The sequence below is a fragment of the Daphnia magna genome, linkage group LG10 (genome assembly GCF_020631705.1).
Source record: "Daphnia magna isolate NIES linkage group LG10, ASM2063170v1.1, whole genome shotgun sequence".
NCBI classification, from domain to species: Eukaryota; Metazoa; Arthropoda; class Branchiopoda; order Diplostraca; family Daphniidae; genus Daphnia; species Daphnia magna.
The window spans coordinates 3931310-3947207 of NC_059191.1; the positions used below are offsets into that span (position 1 = coordinate 3931310).

The 15898-nt window shown below is 37.0% G+C and overlaps 4 protein-coding genes across 5 annotated transcripts; 2 read left to right on the forward strand and 2 right to left on the reverse strand.

The window, feature by feature from the left end:
- Positions 1-737: 737 nt before the first annotated feature.
- On the reverse strand, positions 738-2380 carry LOC116919838. Of its 2 annotated transcripts, none has more exons than XM_045179829.1 (3): positions 2057-2380; positions 1718-1966; positions 738-1646 (listed from the first exon to the last, which is right to left on the reverse strand). In XM_045179829.1, exons 1-3 carry the CDS (start codon positions 2307-2309, stop codon positions 739-741), a joined length of 1410 nt encoding a protein of 469 aa, XP_045035764.1. In that variant the 5' UTR covers positions 2310-2380; the 3' UTR covers position 738. The 2 variants fall into 2 exon arrangements, with proteins under 2 accessions (XP_045035764.1, XP_032781780.2); XM_032925889.2 differs by having other exon boundaries at positions 2027-2379.
- Positions 2381-6502: 4122 nt separating this feature from the next.
- On the forward strand, positions 6503-8511 carry LOC123476960. Its single transcript, XM_045180036.1, has 6 exons — positions 6503-6582; positions 6636-7249; positions 7315-7422; positions 7485-7902; positions 7965-8058; positions 8134-8511. The coding sequence occupies exons 1-6, from the start codon at positions 6503-6505 to the stop codon at positions 8509-8511; spliced, it is 1692 nt and encodes a 563-aa protein (XP_045035971.1).
- A 46-nt stretch (positions 8512-8557) lies between these two features.
- Positions 8558-10489, forward strand: LOC116930448. Its single transcript, XM_045179753.1, is given in 9 exon segments — positions 8558-8666; positions 8739-8830; positions 8900-9007; positions 9166-9279; positions 9353-9479; positions 9555-9659; positions 9714-9872; positions 9930-10043; positions 10046-10489. Coding segments are annotated over 9 exon segments (1302 nt in total). The 5' UTR covers positions 8558-8569; the 3' UTR covers positions 10432-10489.
- A 1311-nt stretch (positions 10490-11800) lies between these two features.
- Positions 11801-14377, reverse strand: LOC116934830. The gene is made up of 8 exons (XM_045179427.1): positions 14072-14377; positions 13831-14008; positions 13302-13772; positions 13154-13234; positions 13010-13084; positions 12525-12947; positions 12207-12431; positions 11801-12123 (listed from the first exon to the last, which is right to left on the reverse strand). Exons 1-8 carry the CDS (start codon positions 14237-14239, stop codon positions 11954-11956), a joined length of 1791 nt encoding a protein of 596 aa, XP_045035362.1. The 5' UTR covers positions 14240-14377; the 3' UTR covers positions 11801-11953.
- Positions 14378-15898: the final 1521 nt, after the last annotated feature.

Genomic DNA, 15898 nt, shown 5'->3' on the forward strand with positions numbered 1-15898 from the left:
ATATCGGTCGGATCACAGTTACTGGACTCGGTCTCCTCATTCACATACTGTTTCAATTCATCTGCTTTGATTCAGTAGTTTTTGTGGATATAATAGCAGCTATGAAAGAATGGTCCGTCTTGGATTTTGAACTTCCGTGTTTGGGTTTGGGATCACTATCAATCGTTGTTTCGCTGTCAGCTGGCAAACTATAGGATTTCAACATAAGATCAATACTAAAAAACGCGATTTACGCTCAACGCGATTTGATTGGTTGATTTGAAATTTCCGCCAAATTTTCAAAAAATTTCAAAATGGCGGCGGTTCGCACCGGTTTGACGAATTCCAAACCGAGAACCGCACCGAAGTAAAAAACGGCTTAACCGAACCGACGGTTTGGTGATTTTTGGCCGGCAAACCGCGGTTCGCCCCGATCGAAAACGATCGGGGCCGAGCCCTAGTTCAGGCTTCAGGCAGAGTAATAGAGGGGATGGTGGCGTCGCCCTGTCGAAATTCTCCATAAGGCTATGTCCGAGCCGTCTCCCTTAAAAAGGGTGACACCTTGCGGATTTTTCCAAGAACTAAACTGAAATTTCCCCGCGAGTCCGTAAAATAAGATTACAACATGCTGTCTGTAAAGCAACAAATCTCAAATGTAAAGTTACACTTAAATTATACTACAAATTATACCATAATGCAAATAGTTGATGATTTATAAATATTTTTCCTTTTTTCATGAAATGAAATAAATATCAAACTTTAAGTTTTATCCGTTGTATTTGCTGTTTCTTTTTCTTTGACTTTTTCACATTGAATTTCAGCACTTTTTGGGATTCTTGACAATTTTTTGTTAGTTTTCATTTGCGTTCGATCACTAGACAGATGTATGTTTCGAAATCGCTTAGACTCTGTGTGAAAACGAATATGTGCATATTGCATTATTAAATAGGGCAAGGAATCTTCGTGTTTATCACAGCAAACATTCAAAACATTTAGTTTACATAACTCTGACATGACTTCCTCATAGCAATTAGTTACATAAATATGAGCATCGTTATCAAAAAAATTGGTTACCACATTTTCACATTTCAACGTCTCCATTAGATCCCTGCCAGCAATTATTTCTGTTTCTGGATCTTGTTGTGGCGGTAGAGCAACCGATTTAGATGTAGTAGTAGTATCGCAACTGACAGTTTCTTCTTCTACTGTGGTTTCAGCCTCAATTGGCAAATTAAAATGCTCACCAGTCTCCATTAGCTCACTACCACCAATGATTTCTGTTTCAGGATGTTGTAGGGTGGGTGAATCAACCGATTTAGATGTAGTAGTAGTATCACAACTGACAGTGTCTTCTTCTACTGTGGTTTCTTTGTCAATGGACAACTCAAAAGGCTCACCCGTTTCTGTATGATCATTGTCACCATTGAGTTGTGATTCATCTTCTTGATGAGGCGGCGAAGCAGCCGATTGAAATGCAGTAGTAGTTTCACAACTAGCAGTGTCTTCTTCTACTGTGGTTAGAGTCTCAATTGGCAAATTAAAAGGCTCATCAGTCTCCATGAGATCAATGCCACCAATGATTTCTGTTTCTGGATGTTGTAGGGTTGGTAAAGCAACCGATTGAAATGGAGTATTGCTTTTAGAAACACGACTAGGTGCTTGGTGGCCTGCAATGACATTTAATTTGAAAAATACAAATATAGTTACTAAAAACTGATTGAAATATATAACAACTTACTTATAAGTTTCAATTTTTTGTTATGTTGGTTAGGTGGTGTATTCTCGGTACCAACAGTTCTTTTTAATGGTTTGTGTCTGTTTGCTCCATTACCCAGAGGTGATGGTAGGTTTTGGTGATTGTTGGACATAGAATGAACACTAGAAATTTTAGCTTGTATGCCATCACGTTTCTTCTGTTGTGTGTTGACTGAAAACAGTTGTTTCAGAGGAGTACGTTTGACTACTTTGGAAGAAGCTTCCTTTATACCTGTTTCAAGTAACGTTAGAACTTACTAGAAGTTTTACAGCACAATAATATTAATTATACCCAAGAAATGTTGAGGAACAGCAGAAATACTTAATCTCCATCTTCCATAGGGATGATACACTGTGCCATCTGTAAATCCTTTTAAAACATCTGACTCATCAAAATGCTTTTCACACAGTAACGATGCTTGCTTCAGCTCTGGAATGATTAATTGCCAACTAGAAAACTTGTTCTTAGGTACACCAAAAATACCAATTCTTTTGTTTTCATCCTGATAATTGACACCACAAAAGAAGCAAGTTTTTCTTGAAGATTTTAATTTCAACGGATTTGAAAGAGACATTCCCTTGAATATTACCAGCCATGGGGTGGAAATCGTGGAAAGGAATGAAGAATGATTTTCTTGCTTATGTTGACTGAAGGCTACACGTGGCGGCGCTGCGTTTAAAGGAGAGCTATTCTGTAACGTCCGCCAAACAATTGAAAAAATCTTGAAAAACCTCGGACATAGCCTTATGGAGAATTTCGACAGGGCGACGCCACCATCCCCTCTATTACTCTGCTTCAGGGAAGTGAACCCTGTCAGGCAAAACATGACGACAACTCCTGGTAGGGTTCAGGTCCCTGGCCTCAATTTGCAGCAAGAGATAGGCAGCTCAGTTCGCTATACTAGCCCAACTTGCCTTACGCATTCAGTTGCAACTCCATCTCGTTCAGTGACCTGAACCCTGTCAGGCTCAAAAAACACAATACCCCCGAGCCGTTATTTTTTGTTTTGAGTTTGTTATTATTTTTGTTTATAGACCAGTTTCGGATGCTGCGTTGCAAAATTTAAAAAAATCCAGGGGGGTTTCGATTGCAGGGGGAGATAGGAAAAAAGGGGGTTTTTGATTTATTTACCCTAGTAATACTTTTCCAATTCAGGAAATGTTCTAGAATACTACACTTTAAGACATTCTGCGTCTTCTCCAGTCTTTATAAATAATTAATCATCCCTAGTTTATCCAAGAAAATTAATTCAAGTAAAAGGCTAGGTAGTAATACTTTTCCAATTCAGGAAATGTTCTAGAATACTACACTTTAAGACATTCTGCGTCTTCTCCAGTCTTTATAAATAAAATCATCCCTAGTTTATCCATGAAAATTAATTCAAATAAAAGGCTAGGGATGCTGTTTAGTATTTTTTACGTTTCTAGTGTCAAGAAAATATGTAAACATGGGTGATTCAAATGTGGATATGGGGATAATAGATAAACTAGGGATGATTAATTATTTATAAAGACTGGAGAAGACGCAGAATGTCTTAAAGTGTAGTATTCTAGAACATTTCCTGAATTGGAAAAGTATTACTAGGGTAAATAAATCAAAAACCCCCTTTTTTCCTATCTCCCCCTGCAATCGAAACCCCCCTGGATTTTTTTAAGTTTTGCAACGCAGCATCCGAAACTGTTCTATTGTTTATTTTTCTTTCTGTTTCCTTTCCGTAATACAATGCCTTTTAACTTTAAAATTTTGTTTTCATTTAATAGAATATTACTTAATTAAGCAACGGTATTATTTCATTAAAATTACTGTAATCATTGTGAATTTCCACTCATGGGCATTCGGGTATTGGAACCGGTTCCAAAACCAGATATCATTACTGTGTACCCTATTTGACTTATTTTGTGCAATACATTATAGTTTTATAAATTTTCCTTCACTTGCCCACCCTTTTTTAAGTTAAGGCTGGGTCATATCTTTTAAAGGGGGTATTTTGAACGAAAGAAAACCGCTTGAAAAGCACCTACCCAAGTAATGACCGATCAGCTATTTTTCAGGTAGGCAGGACGGTGCGGTTTAACGTGTCTCGGGTAATCCCTCTATCCCAGTACACAAAATTAAAATAGCTTCATAGGTAAAAATATTAGGTCTAAATAAACAAATTTTACAGAAATGGATAGCCGATGATGGGGGCTATCCAATTCCGTTAAATTTTTGCTTAACAAATACCTAACCGAGTAGTAAACCGATTGGATATTTTTGTCGGTGTGGTTTGACGGATCGTGAAACTAAAGCTAAAGCTAGCTCTTGATAAGATCTATCCATTTGTTCAAAATTATTACATTACAAATTTTAACTAAGGTAGTAAACCGGTTTAAAATTTTTGTTTAGGTCGGTGCGGTTTCACAGGTATCGGGTAACCCCCTCCTCCATGATTTATGTAAAACTTAAATAATTTTTTGCGGAAAAACTATAAGTCTAAATTAAATAAATTTTACAGATATCGAGTCGGAACACGAAATAGTTTTATACTAACACAAAAAACAAAACGATGAATAACGTGAAACGAAACACTAACTTTTTCAGCGAAACTTTTAAATTTATTCATATTTCACACAATAATAAAATACAGTCATAGCAGACAGAATCGGCCATCGAATGCTGCGTGGCACGATAAAATCAATTACGAAAAAAGATGTCGAACAGTCCAATCAGATTAATAGAATACTGGTGTAGCCACGCTTATGGCGGGCCCTCCCATTGCCTTTTTGGCCTGAAAGTCTTTCTGTCCCATAACGAAAGCGCCACAGCGGCTGTGTTGTGAACTTGTTATGTATTACGTTTTCGCTATGTTTTCGCTCATTTTCGTCGTCTGTACTTCAGAAAGTAAACAAAAAGTGGCTTAATTAATTAGTGTGAAAAATTTTTTGCATAAACATATGGGTTGTTATAACAATAACAACCCTTAAAACTCAATTCATAGGTGGCAGTTACGGTTATGGGACACTTTAATCGATATCTTGCCTCATTTTCTCACAATCGATACGCGAAATTGGCATAAACTTTTGGGAAAAAATCTGAGAGGGGGAGTTAACATGGCCGTGGCTACCCCAGTATACGGCCAACGGTGGTGCTGAAACACGGCAAAGAAAAATCGGTTCGATAACCGAGTCGGTTCCATAGCTAGGCTGTTCTATAACTGGACCGGCACTGTACCCTATTCCTTTTTTCATTTCCCAATTTTTTTTCTAGCCCCAGTTCTATCTGTTTTTTTTTATTTCACTATTGTTTGTGAATGGTTTGTTGCTCATCCCCTTGTAGCAGACGAATTTCTGGCAGCAAACGAATTTCTTCGGCTAACAGAGACGAGCCATTTACAAACAATAATAAAATAAAAATAAACTAGATAGAACTGGGGCTAGAAAAAAAAAGGGGAAAGGAAATAATGAATAGGGTACCCACTGTTAGGAAGAAAAGAGGGAAATCTAAATTATAGTTATGAAAACTTAATTTTTAACGCGAAGAAGATGGTTTCTCCATAAGACGCTGCAGCCGCAGCAGACCAACTTGGACACAAATGAGATTTTGCGCATTTGTGGAAAACGCGCAACGCAGGATGTTTTACTGCTCTATAGGGAACTGCGCGAACACCGAGAGCACTCGAGTATTTAGGTTTTCGATGCAGTAGCAGCAAAAAGCGCCAGATAGCGCAATCGTAACCCAGTTTTAGCCTCTGAATGGTTGTCGGCTTGTTGCCAGGCAACGCATCGCCCAAGGCCTACTTAATCAGGCTGGTCGCGCACTATCTCGTCTATGCTTTGCGACGAATCGCGCAGTCACTTTTTCTACTGAGGAAAGTCGACTCTTATCGACTGTCTATAAGAGTCGACTTCTCCATTAGAGTGTGCCTTTTTGAATGCTAGGTTGAATTTTTGCTTTTTCTACTGAGGACAAGTCGACTCTTATCGACTGTCTATAAGAGTCGACTTCTCCATTAGAGTGTGCCTTTTTGAATGCTAGGTTGAATTTTTGCTTTTTCTACTGAGGACAAGTCGACTCTTATCGACTAGTCTATAAGAGTCGACTTGTCCATTAGAGTGCGCCTTTTTTAATGCTAGCTTGTGTTTTTGTACTGATTATTGTATTTACTTGTTTGAATGTAGGGTTTGAATGTAAAACGTTTGCAGAATAAATATATTTTAAATTCTCGTGTGTATTTTTTATGAACGGTTGATTTTAAAGGTAAATTTAATAAAGGTGATACTCTCACTTGGTGCTGGACTAGTGATGCTTAGGATACATTACAAAAGTGGTACAGGAATGTACATAACTGAAGCTTTATTTAATTAAAACGTAAACAGCATTTGTTAATATATATTTAGATCTAATTTAATCTAGATTGTGCGAAAAGTTGCTCGCTAACCAATGGACAAAGTGGTAATCGACTCTTATTGACTAGTTGATGCTTATAGAGTAGTCGATGCTTACTGACTAGTCGATGCTTACTAGTTTATATTCTGTTAATTGATAATTATTATTACAAACTTTTAAACTAAAAAAACTAAAAAAATCTGGAATATTTTTATAACATTTTGCAATTATATAAATTAGAAGTTAATTTAATCATTCTTTAACAACGCCTTTCCGTTGCCTGTGGCAAAAACCATTGATGGACTTTGGCAACTCTGCATGAAAGTCGGTATCAAAAATAATAACACAGAATTGTTTAGCCAGATGCGTCAATTTGGATACGTCAAATTTTATACTAAAAAAATGAAGCAAGTCAAGAAAGTAAAGGATAAAAATTTTATACATCGGGAAGTTACTGATAAATCCAAGGCTCGTCGAAAGAGGTGGAATGAAAAGGCAAAACTGAATAGATTGAAACAGCGTTTTTCTGGAACAGGTATGCGGAAAAAGGTCTTTTCAAAGAAGCCAATGAAAAGGAATCAGCTGTAAACATCCAAAAGAAATCTAAAAGTAATAAAGAAACCTTGCCTACTCATGTTATTGAAGAAAACAATGTTGAAGGATCTAACAGCCATGAGGAAAATCAAGAGTTTCTTTCTGTTGTCGATGAAGGCAACAACCAAGTTCCTTCTGTATTTGATGCTACAAGAGTCATTCATCTGGAAAGAAGAACTATGTTAGAAGATGAAGTTAATCAAACAGAGCTGTTAAATGAAGAAACTGAATCTGATTCAATTCACCAAAGAACACGCAAACCTTGGAATCAAAGAATGAAAGAACGCTTAGATGACTGGGAAAGCGCAAAAGATATTATGTACAAGGCTTTTGTATCAGCCAAAGCTTATAATGGAAATGTGTGCAGCATATGCTCACAAGATTTAAAAGTGTATGTTAAATGCTTGACTTGTAAAGTCACATGTTGTGCAACTTGCGACCAAACTCTACACTGCAATTCTCCATTTCATGAACGTTCGCTATTTACTGATGCAGTATCAGAAAATCTGCTGCCTACTAGTTTTATTGACACGGATGGAAAAGTGATACAACAAGGTAAAAATGGAGAGTCCAGATTTAAAATTGTAACATTTAGCATGTATCTGTTTTCTTGATTATAGACGTTGCTGTTCCGTGTGTTGTTCCTGCAAATTGCCAGAAATGTTTAAAAACTGGAAAACTTCGTCTCCATCCTGGATCAGGAAAAATCGCAGTTGTTACAAAAGAAGGTATATATTATCCGTTCACTGGCGATACCTGAACTTAAAAAACTTCCTTTTTTTATTTATAGGACGCTTTGATTTGAGCTATCCGGAATTTAAATGTTCAGAATGTGAAGGTGTGATGATAGCAGCCGAGAATGATTTAATTTCATCCGGATGGTGGCCTGGGTCACCCAAAAACATGAGTTACCTTTTTTCAGCAGATTTGCTGATCATGTGGAACCACTTAGTTCATAAAACACCTGGCACTTCAGAGAGAAAATTTATTGAAACATTGTGTGAAATTTCCAAGCGCTCTGGTCGGTCGGGAACGATTTGCCGTCAAACCTTTGCCATTTCAAATAAATACTACCAATATATGGAGTACCTGGTTGAAGTAGAAGCAAAGCTTCGAGAGCTTTTCACCTGTAAAGCCTGTGGGAGAAGACCACTGGCCATGCACATCGATGGCATTATGAAACTGTACCGTTGGTTGAGTTCAAAAGGGTTAGAAATGCAAGAGTTTTTATATGATTTCATTCTAAGGTCTAAGTTTAAATTTCTTTCAGGGTGGATCATTCTCAATTATTGAATGACATCGGTATTGTTTCCGATGCAGTTTTCCAAGAACACGCAGATAAAATAAATCAAATTAAACCAAAGGTAATTATATTAATTTCTCTCTTTTAAACAAATGAATCTAATAATTTTTAAAATAAATTGGTTTTGTATTGTTAGCTGGGGAAAGTATCAAAAGATACATGCGGTGGTGCATCCTATAAAGCGGGAAAGTCTGACTCCGTTAATGACCGTACAGGACTAGCAGAAACAGGAATCGTGTTCTGCACATGTCGGCATGGTTATCTTTTACGAGGTGTGGATATGGCAAAAGGAGAGACGTACCGCCATGTCCATTATCTGCACGACTATGCATTCAGAAGTGGATGTGATTTTCTTTGTTACGACGTTGTTTGTCAATACTGGACTTTTGCGGAAGACCTTTCCAAGGCGAATAACGAGATCAAACCGCACACAGAGACTATGAAACCTTTTTTATCGCGATGGCATGGAAAAACACACGCCTGGTATTGTCAGGTAAAATTGTCTTCGTATTAATTCATTACTTTTTGTTTTTATTCATATTTCCTAATAGATCTTGTATAGTGGGCACTGGATGAAAGGGGCTGGGTTAACGACAGGCGAAACCACGGAGCAATCTAACTCTAAGATGGCAAGATATGGAAGTTCGACGAAACACATGAGTCGAGCAAGTGTGTTTGAAAACGCGTCATAAAATCATATTCTTAATTGTTATGTCAAACATTCTTATTTGTTTTATACAGACCGTCGTGATCATCTTACTCAAGCGATGATTTATTACAACACAGAGAAGGAAGAAAGAATGCCAAAGCTATTACCGAAAATGTTGGCATCGGTAAATATTTGCAGTTTTTATTTAATATAGAACAAGAATGGTAATTCTATTGCAATTGGTTTTCTTCAGGCGAAAGCAAACGTTATTCGTTATGAAAGCGAGTTCAATCGTTTAGTGACGGAAAGGGAAGAAAAAATGTTGGGCGTAAAAAAAAATATCGACGATAAACTTGCGGAGGTTAGTTTTTTATGAAATGGACTAGTCGACACCTGTAGATCATTCGTTATTAGCAAATGATTGGTCGACACTAGTCGTTAGTATAATGAAATAATTTATACATGTACACCAGCTATTCGAAAACGCCGTTTAACGCCGACTTTTATATTTCATTACAGGCCAATGCGGCGCTGATCCGTTGTACGACAAAGATAAAAGAAATTATTAAACTTGGACCTCCTAATCCGGAGTCTTTGGCTCGATCAAAGAAATTGAAGGATTATTATATTCAAGTTAGTTATTTACTATGAATCCAGTGTCTGTCCGCCTGTTGTGTTCTTATCTAACTGTAAACGAATTTTTCAGATCACGTCAATAAGAGGTAAGCTGGAAGCGGCAAAAATGGAAACTGCAAATGACATTGGCATGAACATACTTGAAAAACTACCAGTAATTCTCGAGAAGCTAAAAGAAGAAGCCCGCAAGTGTAAAAGTATGTAGTGGTTGTCTATGAGTAATGAATAAACTATTTTGCAATTTGAGTAAACTCTTCGTTTATTTTTAAAAGACAAGAGAATTTCCCCCAAAACCCCGTTATCGGTTTCCCAACGAAGCTTGGAAGGAATCCATGTAATTATCAAGAACCTAAAGAATCGTATTGCGACACAAACTGGTATCGATGAAAAATATTTTTTGAAATGTTTGTGCTAATTCGTTATTATTTAAGATTCCTCCAAACAGCGCATCGCACTAAAAAAGGAGATGAGAAAGTATATCGAAAAGGCTGGAAAGATCATTGAAGTATTGAATCCTCAACTAGATGGGGAGGTGGTAACCATGGATGACTGCTACCGTGGAGTTTTTCCTTGGCAATCTCTTTACGACAGTATGAAAACAAAATTCATTTATAAAAATTAGTTAGGGCTAACTTATAAATTTTCAGTCTCTTTCCAAGAAAATTTCAACTTACTTGATGCGTGGATGCTTGCAGCCAGAAGCAAGGAAGAGATTGTGCAGGTGGAGGAAGAAATGAAGAGATTTCATTGTGGCCTGATGGACGCAAAAAGAAGTTAGAAGAACAGTCCGAAAATCTCGTCCAATTTGAAGATCTCTTAGTCCGTGGAAAAGCTTTTATAATGCGTTCCGAAATTAGGAGAATAATTCGCTTGCTTAATGACTGTCATTGGGTTCCCGTTGATACCAGCCCTCATTCCAACAGCTTCGCAACACCTGTCGTAAGTGATGAAATTGATGATTGGGCTAGCGAAAGTGAAAATGATTGCGATGATGATGACGAAGAATCAATTCAAGATGAACTGGAAGATCGCGAAGGGGAAAATAGAAATGAAGAGATGGAGAGCGAGTTGGAAGATAGTGAAGGAGAATGCGAAATTGATGGCGATCATACAGAATTAGATAGCATCATCGACTTCCAGTTTGAATAAAGAATCGGTTGAAAATTTGTACAACACTGAAATAAAGATAAATTTCATCAATTTTGTGTTTCCTTATATAAATGAATGGTTGATGTATAAGTTAATTCAAAACGTTAATAAAAGGTAAACTAGCCCTAAATTTCATATATTTTGTAAAACCCGCGTAAAAAAATGGCCGTCGCCATGCTCGTCGAGGATTGGTCAATAGACATTTACAAATTAAACATTTAAAAACATGTTATAAAATCCATTTCTTTGCATCAAAGCATTCTTCGTGACACAAGGATCACGAAAATATAAATATTTACTATGTTTATTAGTGTTAAATGGGCAAACGAAGAGCCCAAAGTCTCGGTGTGTAAGCTTGTCTCCCCCTCTAATAATGTAAAAATTTTAATCATCAATAACTGCTACAATTGAAGTCGGAAAGTTTTTATTTTTACGGGAATCGAAAGATCTCGTTGAGCTCTTTCGATTTCTGTAAAATTTAATATCGAATATTTATAAGGAAAAAAATCTTTGAACATGAAAAACTTTTTCGGTTTTTCGATCTAGACTATAACTGGATCTAACCGAAAAGACGGAAAATAAAATTCTTGTTCGAAACTTTTTCCATTCATATTTTTCGTATTAAATTTTACAGAAATCGAAAGAGCTCAACGAGATCTTTCGATTCCCGTAAAAATAAAAACTTTCCGACTTCAATTGTAGCAGTTATTGATGATTAAAATTTTTACATTATTAGAGGGGGAGAGAAGACTTACACACCGAGACTTTGGGCTCTTCGTTTGCCCATTTAACACTAATAAACATAGTAAATATTTATATTTTCGTGATCCTTGTGTCACGAAGAATGCTTTGATGCAAAGAAATGGATTTTATAACATGTTTTTAAATGTTTAATTTGTAAATGTCTATTGACCAATCCTCGACGAGCATGGCGACGGCCATTTTTTACGCGGTTTTACAAAGAGATAATAAACTTAGGGCTAGGTTATCTTTTAATAAATCTTTGTAATTAATTTATCAATCAACTATTTATACAAGGAAATAAATTGTACGTTATAGCGGCGTTATATTTCATTGATTTAGTTCTCATAAACATAATTTGGAGTTAATAAAATGAAAATTAATAATATATTGATTCGAAGCCGACGTTAACATCGTCGATAATCGACAGCATTTGAGTAAAATAGGAAATTTGACTATGCCGGGAACCAAACTACGAACACCGTAGTTGAAAGCCTGTCGGCTCCACCATTAGACCACGATTTGATGAAAAACTAATACAAGCCATAGGTAGAGTATTTTTTTAGAGACTTTTATGGTTTTATAACGCCTCCCATTATAAGATACGCCATAACAGTTTTTCGGTAGTATCGAACTAACCAGAATCGCGACCTTTATTAATTACAACCCATCCCTTATGCTCAAATGAATAAAATGCAATGGAAAAAATACTCGAAATTGGTGAAATTTTCTTTATTTCAGTGTACAATAATTGATTGTACAAATTTTAAGTCGTCTCAGTTTAAAAATTTCGGTTTTGGTGTTCTTGTTGACTTCCGCTGTGTCTGTTTCGTTGAGGCAACATTTTTTGAAACAGCGCGTTTTTTTTCGTACTTGTTTCACTTTCGACACCATTCTTCCGCTTTTGTTGTTTGAAAATTGAAGCGGATGCAGAATCCGACGACGCCAATACTGCATTGAAAATGATCATAGATTATGATACAAGAATAAGGTTATAAAATACAAAAACAAAGACTAAATTAAACTTGCTTTACCTCCATTTTCCGTTCCCCATTGTCCAGTTTCAGGGGTTGGTAGTTCAGGGATTTCACTGCGAATAGTGACAACTGAAACCGGCGGACTAGGAGAAGAGATAAGAACTTGCGTTTCACTCAAAGTTACAGGAGGGAACGACGAAGGATTCGAAGCGGTCATCGTTGTTAATTCAACCGGTAAATGATTTTGAGACTGTTTTTTTCCTTTCTGGCGCACCTTCTTTCCTGCAGTTAAGTACGAAGCTTATCAACACAAGAACAAAAAATAAGAAAACAAAGTCTACTATGATCTACGAATAGGAATCACATTCGTTTTACCTTTATTTGTGGTAACTGGTTGTCCGGTTTCACGAAATGGCAACACTGGGTTTCCGATGGAAGTATTAGCAGCTGAAATAACCGCTGTGATCAGAACCTGCGCTTCACTCGAAGTTACAAGAGGGAGCAGCGAAGGATTGGAAGCAGCCTTTGCTGTTAATTCAGCCGGCAAACGTTTTGGAGAAGCTTGTCCTTTAGTGTGTGCATTTTCTCCTGAAGTTGAGCCTAACTCTGATCCAGAGGGAAAAACCTGCGATTCACTCGAAGTAGTTCGAGCTTTTAGCGAAATGTCTGTCAATGGTTGCTCCGTAGAAATGGCAGCAGCAGGATTTTGAGTACTAGTGGTACCGAATGGCGTCGGTGTTGAATCGAACTCAACTGGAGTTGTTGCTGGACCCTGTACGGGAACTGTTCGTTTTGTGCCTAGTGAAACTTTAATTTTAGCTTTTAGTTTTTTTGCGAATTATTTTGGCGTTTTTTCTTACCATTTACTGGGACTGAAAGTTCAGACGCAGCCTTATTTGAAGCCCCTGTTCGGCCTGTTCCATCGCATGTCGATTCTGTAAATCACATAACAATATGAAGACATAAGAAATCCAATTTTTCGAGGGGATATTAAATTGTGTTACCTGTTGCAATTTCAAACAGCTGTCCTGATGATGGTGGAGCAAGTGAAGGTGACACACCCAATTCCCAGGCATCTAGTTGATCTAAAAATAACAATCAAGTTTGTTATAAGCTATTTACTCAACTTAATCAAAAATTTATGCATAATACCAATGAGATGTGGTGGTGGGAAAAATGTGCCATCTTCACTTTGTGTCAGTGTAATGGTAACAGTACTGGACGGATGCTGTGTTCCTGTAATCAAGTGTGATGGAAAATATTCTTGCTCAGGTTCAAAGTAATCTTTGTTCGATGACTCCACACCACCAGCTTCTGACTCTTTGTTCGTTGGCTCCACACTTTCACCTTCTGAACCTGTGTGTGATACTTGAACAACGACAACTTCTTTTTCTTTGTTTAACTCAACATTTTCAGTTTGTGGTTCTTCATTTTCAGCTTCTCGTTCTTCATTTTCAACATTTTCAGTTTGTGGATCATCTTCATTGTCAACATCAACATTTTCACCTTGTCGTTCTTCATTTTCAACATTTTCAGTTTGTGGTTCTTCATTGTCAACATTTTCAGTTTGTGGTTCTTCATTGTCAACATCAACATTGGCCTTGGCTGGATTTTGACGTATATCTAGGAGAAAAATTCTATTATCTCACTATAATTAAATAACAAATTTGTCACAATATACCTTCTTTTAATGAAAAAACATTCTCCCAATGTTTAAGAAATGATTTGGCTGTTGGTTTCGTAACAATATTTTTAGTCTCTTCACCAAATGCCCATGCTGCACAACTTCCCACAGTAACATTTGGGAAATACCCAAAAATGAGTAATTCAACACCGGCGTCTCTGGCAAGCTGGTTAGCCTAGTTTTTTAAAGTAGATTATTTCGTATTATGTAAATTATGTTCCAGCTTTAATTTCATTACAATAAACATGATTCGAATCATTCGGTGCTTGTTGGTGTTGTAATTGGCAGAAGAAACATCTTTAATGTACCGACTGATTTCTGGTTGTTGAAATCCTCTTTTAATTAATTTTTTATTCAGGTTTCTTTCATTTGAGGCTATTTCATCATCAGCATTTTCATCTTCCATTATGATTCGGAAATACTTTAAGCGATTTTTTATTATCTCTCTAATGAGTTTGTAATATTTTTATTACTCTTGAATTCTTGATGATCGATGCAGAGTTGCCGAGTTGCCAAAGTTCAAGGTCCGTCAATGGTTTTTGCCAAGAGCAACTGAAAGGAGTTGTTCCAGAATTAATAAATTAACATCAATTTATAAAATTACCAAAGATTATTTAAAAAATATTCCGTATTTCCGTAGTTAAAAAGTTTGATATAATAATTATAAACAATTAACAGAATACAAACTAGTCCATAAGCATCGACTAGTCCATAAGCATCGACTAGTCCATAAGCATCGACTACTCTATAAGCATCAACTAGTCAATAAGAGTCGATTACCACTTTGTCCATTGGTTAGCGAGCAACTTTTCGCACAATCTAGATTAAATTAGATCTAAATATATATTAACAAATGCTGTTTACGTTTTAATTAAATAAAGCTTCAGTTATGTATATTCCTGTACCACTTTTGTAATGTATCCTAAGTGTAACGAAGGCCTACAAATACATTTAATTATGACACCCACATTCTTATAATATTATGTTTACTCTCCCTTGGCATATAATTATGTCTACATTTTACTCTCTTGCATTTACTCTTCTTTTGCATATTACTCGATTATTGTAATCCGCATAGTAACCATTTGTCATAGACATCTTAGCGTTGACCTAATTGAACACCTGCTGTCTGACTCACACGTGCGACGCATTATCACGCCACTAAACAAACTTCCGTGATTGGTCACACGTGCGACGCATTATCACGCCATTAAATAAACATCCGTTTGATTGGTCGCACGCGCGACGCCAATCAAGCCATTAAACAAACACCTTCTGATTGGCTGCACGCGCGACATAGCGACACGTCAACAGCATCACGCCACTTTGACGAGATGCGAGGTTTCATGGTGAACCCAAAATCTAAGAAAGATCAGACAGCTAGCAGCTCGCTAAATGTTCAGTTGCCTTCAACAACACTAGTTCGACGTCTAACTTGCCTTAGTGTTTTCTCTACAAGTGTTTTTCTGACTACCTGTTTCCGTAAGTGCCTATCTGAATTGTATTTCCATTCGTGTCTATTTCGTGTCTGAATTCGCCGTATCGCTCGCGCTACTACGGTAAGATCAATTTACGTTGTCTCCACTTACACTTTGTTTCCCTTTAGTTCTCGTATTCTTATGCGTGTAGTCTCTCTTATATTTTATGGCCTAGTCTAGTAATACACTGTCATCATTGTGGGTAAACGCCTCCGAGTTCCGTGGTAATCTATTTGTCTTAATCCGTAAAGTCATTCACCCGAGAGGGAGGATGCTTTACATAATGGTGGCAGCGCTTTTTGGAACTCAACCACAATGAATGATGATGTTGTTACTGGTGGGCATAAACTTGTACATTCCCCTGTAAACAAGCACTTTCAGCCCGAAATAACTGTTACCTTACCCGATCAGGAAACCGTAGCTCGATCCCTTGATTTTGATAACTTGACTACCGAAACTCAGTTTGCACCAGATACACTTCAGAGTGGTAGGAATTTGGAGACCACTGCCGAAGCAATTAGTAGATCCGCTTCCCCAGTTTTAAATCCCAAAGTACACCCAAAGAACTCTCAGTTACGAAAACTACG

Bases quoted from the DNA above. Each gene is read 5' to 3' on its own strand.
- LOC116934830 (XM_045179427.1), bottom strand. From the start codon at position 14,239: ATGGAAGATGAAAATGCTGATGATGAAATAGCCTCAAATGAAAGAAAC. The intron at 12,948-13,009 runs GTAAGAAAAAAC...AAGTTTCACTAG, and splicing joins ACTTTCAGTCCCAGTAAATG to GCACAAAACGAACAGTTCCC. The intron at 12,432-12,524 runs GTAAAACGAATG...ACTTAACTGCAG, and splicing joins ACCAGTTACCACAAATAAAG to GAAAGAAGGTGCGCCAGAAA.
- LOC116919838 (XM_032925889.2), bottom strand. From the start codon at position 2,309: ATGTCTCTTTCAAATCCGTTGAAATTAAAATCTTCAAGAAAAACTTGC. The intron at 1,967-2,026 runs GTATAATTAATA...TACTTGAAACAG, and splicing joins TGTTCCTCAACATTTCTTGG to GTATAAAGGAAGCTTCTTCC. The intron at 1,647-1,717 runs GTAAGTTGTTAT...ATGTCATTGCAG, and splicing joins CAAAAAATTGAAACTTATAA to GCCACCAAGCACCTAGTCGT.
- LOC123476960 (XM_045180036.1), top strand. From the start codon at position 6,503: ATGAAGCAAGTCAAGAAAGTAAAGGATAAAAATTTTATACATCGGGAA. The intron at 7,250-7,314 runs GTAAAAATGGAG...TCTTGATTATAG, and splicing joins TGGAAAAGTGATACAACAAG to ACGTTGCTGTTCCGTGTGTT. The intron at 7,423-7,484 runs GTATATATTATC...TTTTATTTATAG, and splicing joins CGCAGTTGTTACAAAAGAAG to GACGCTTTGATTTGAGCTAT.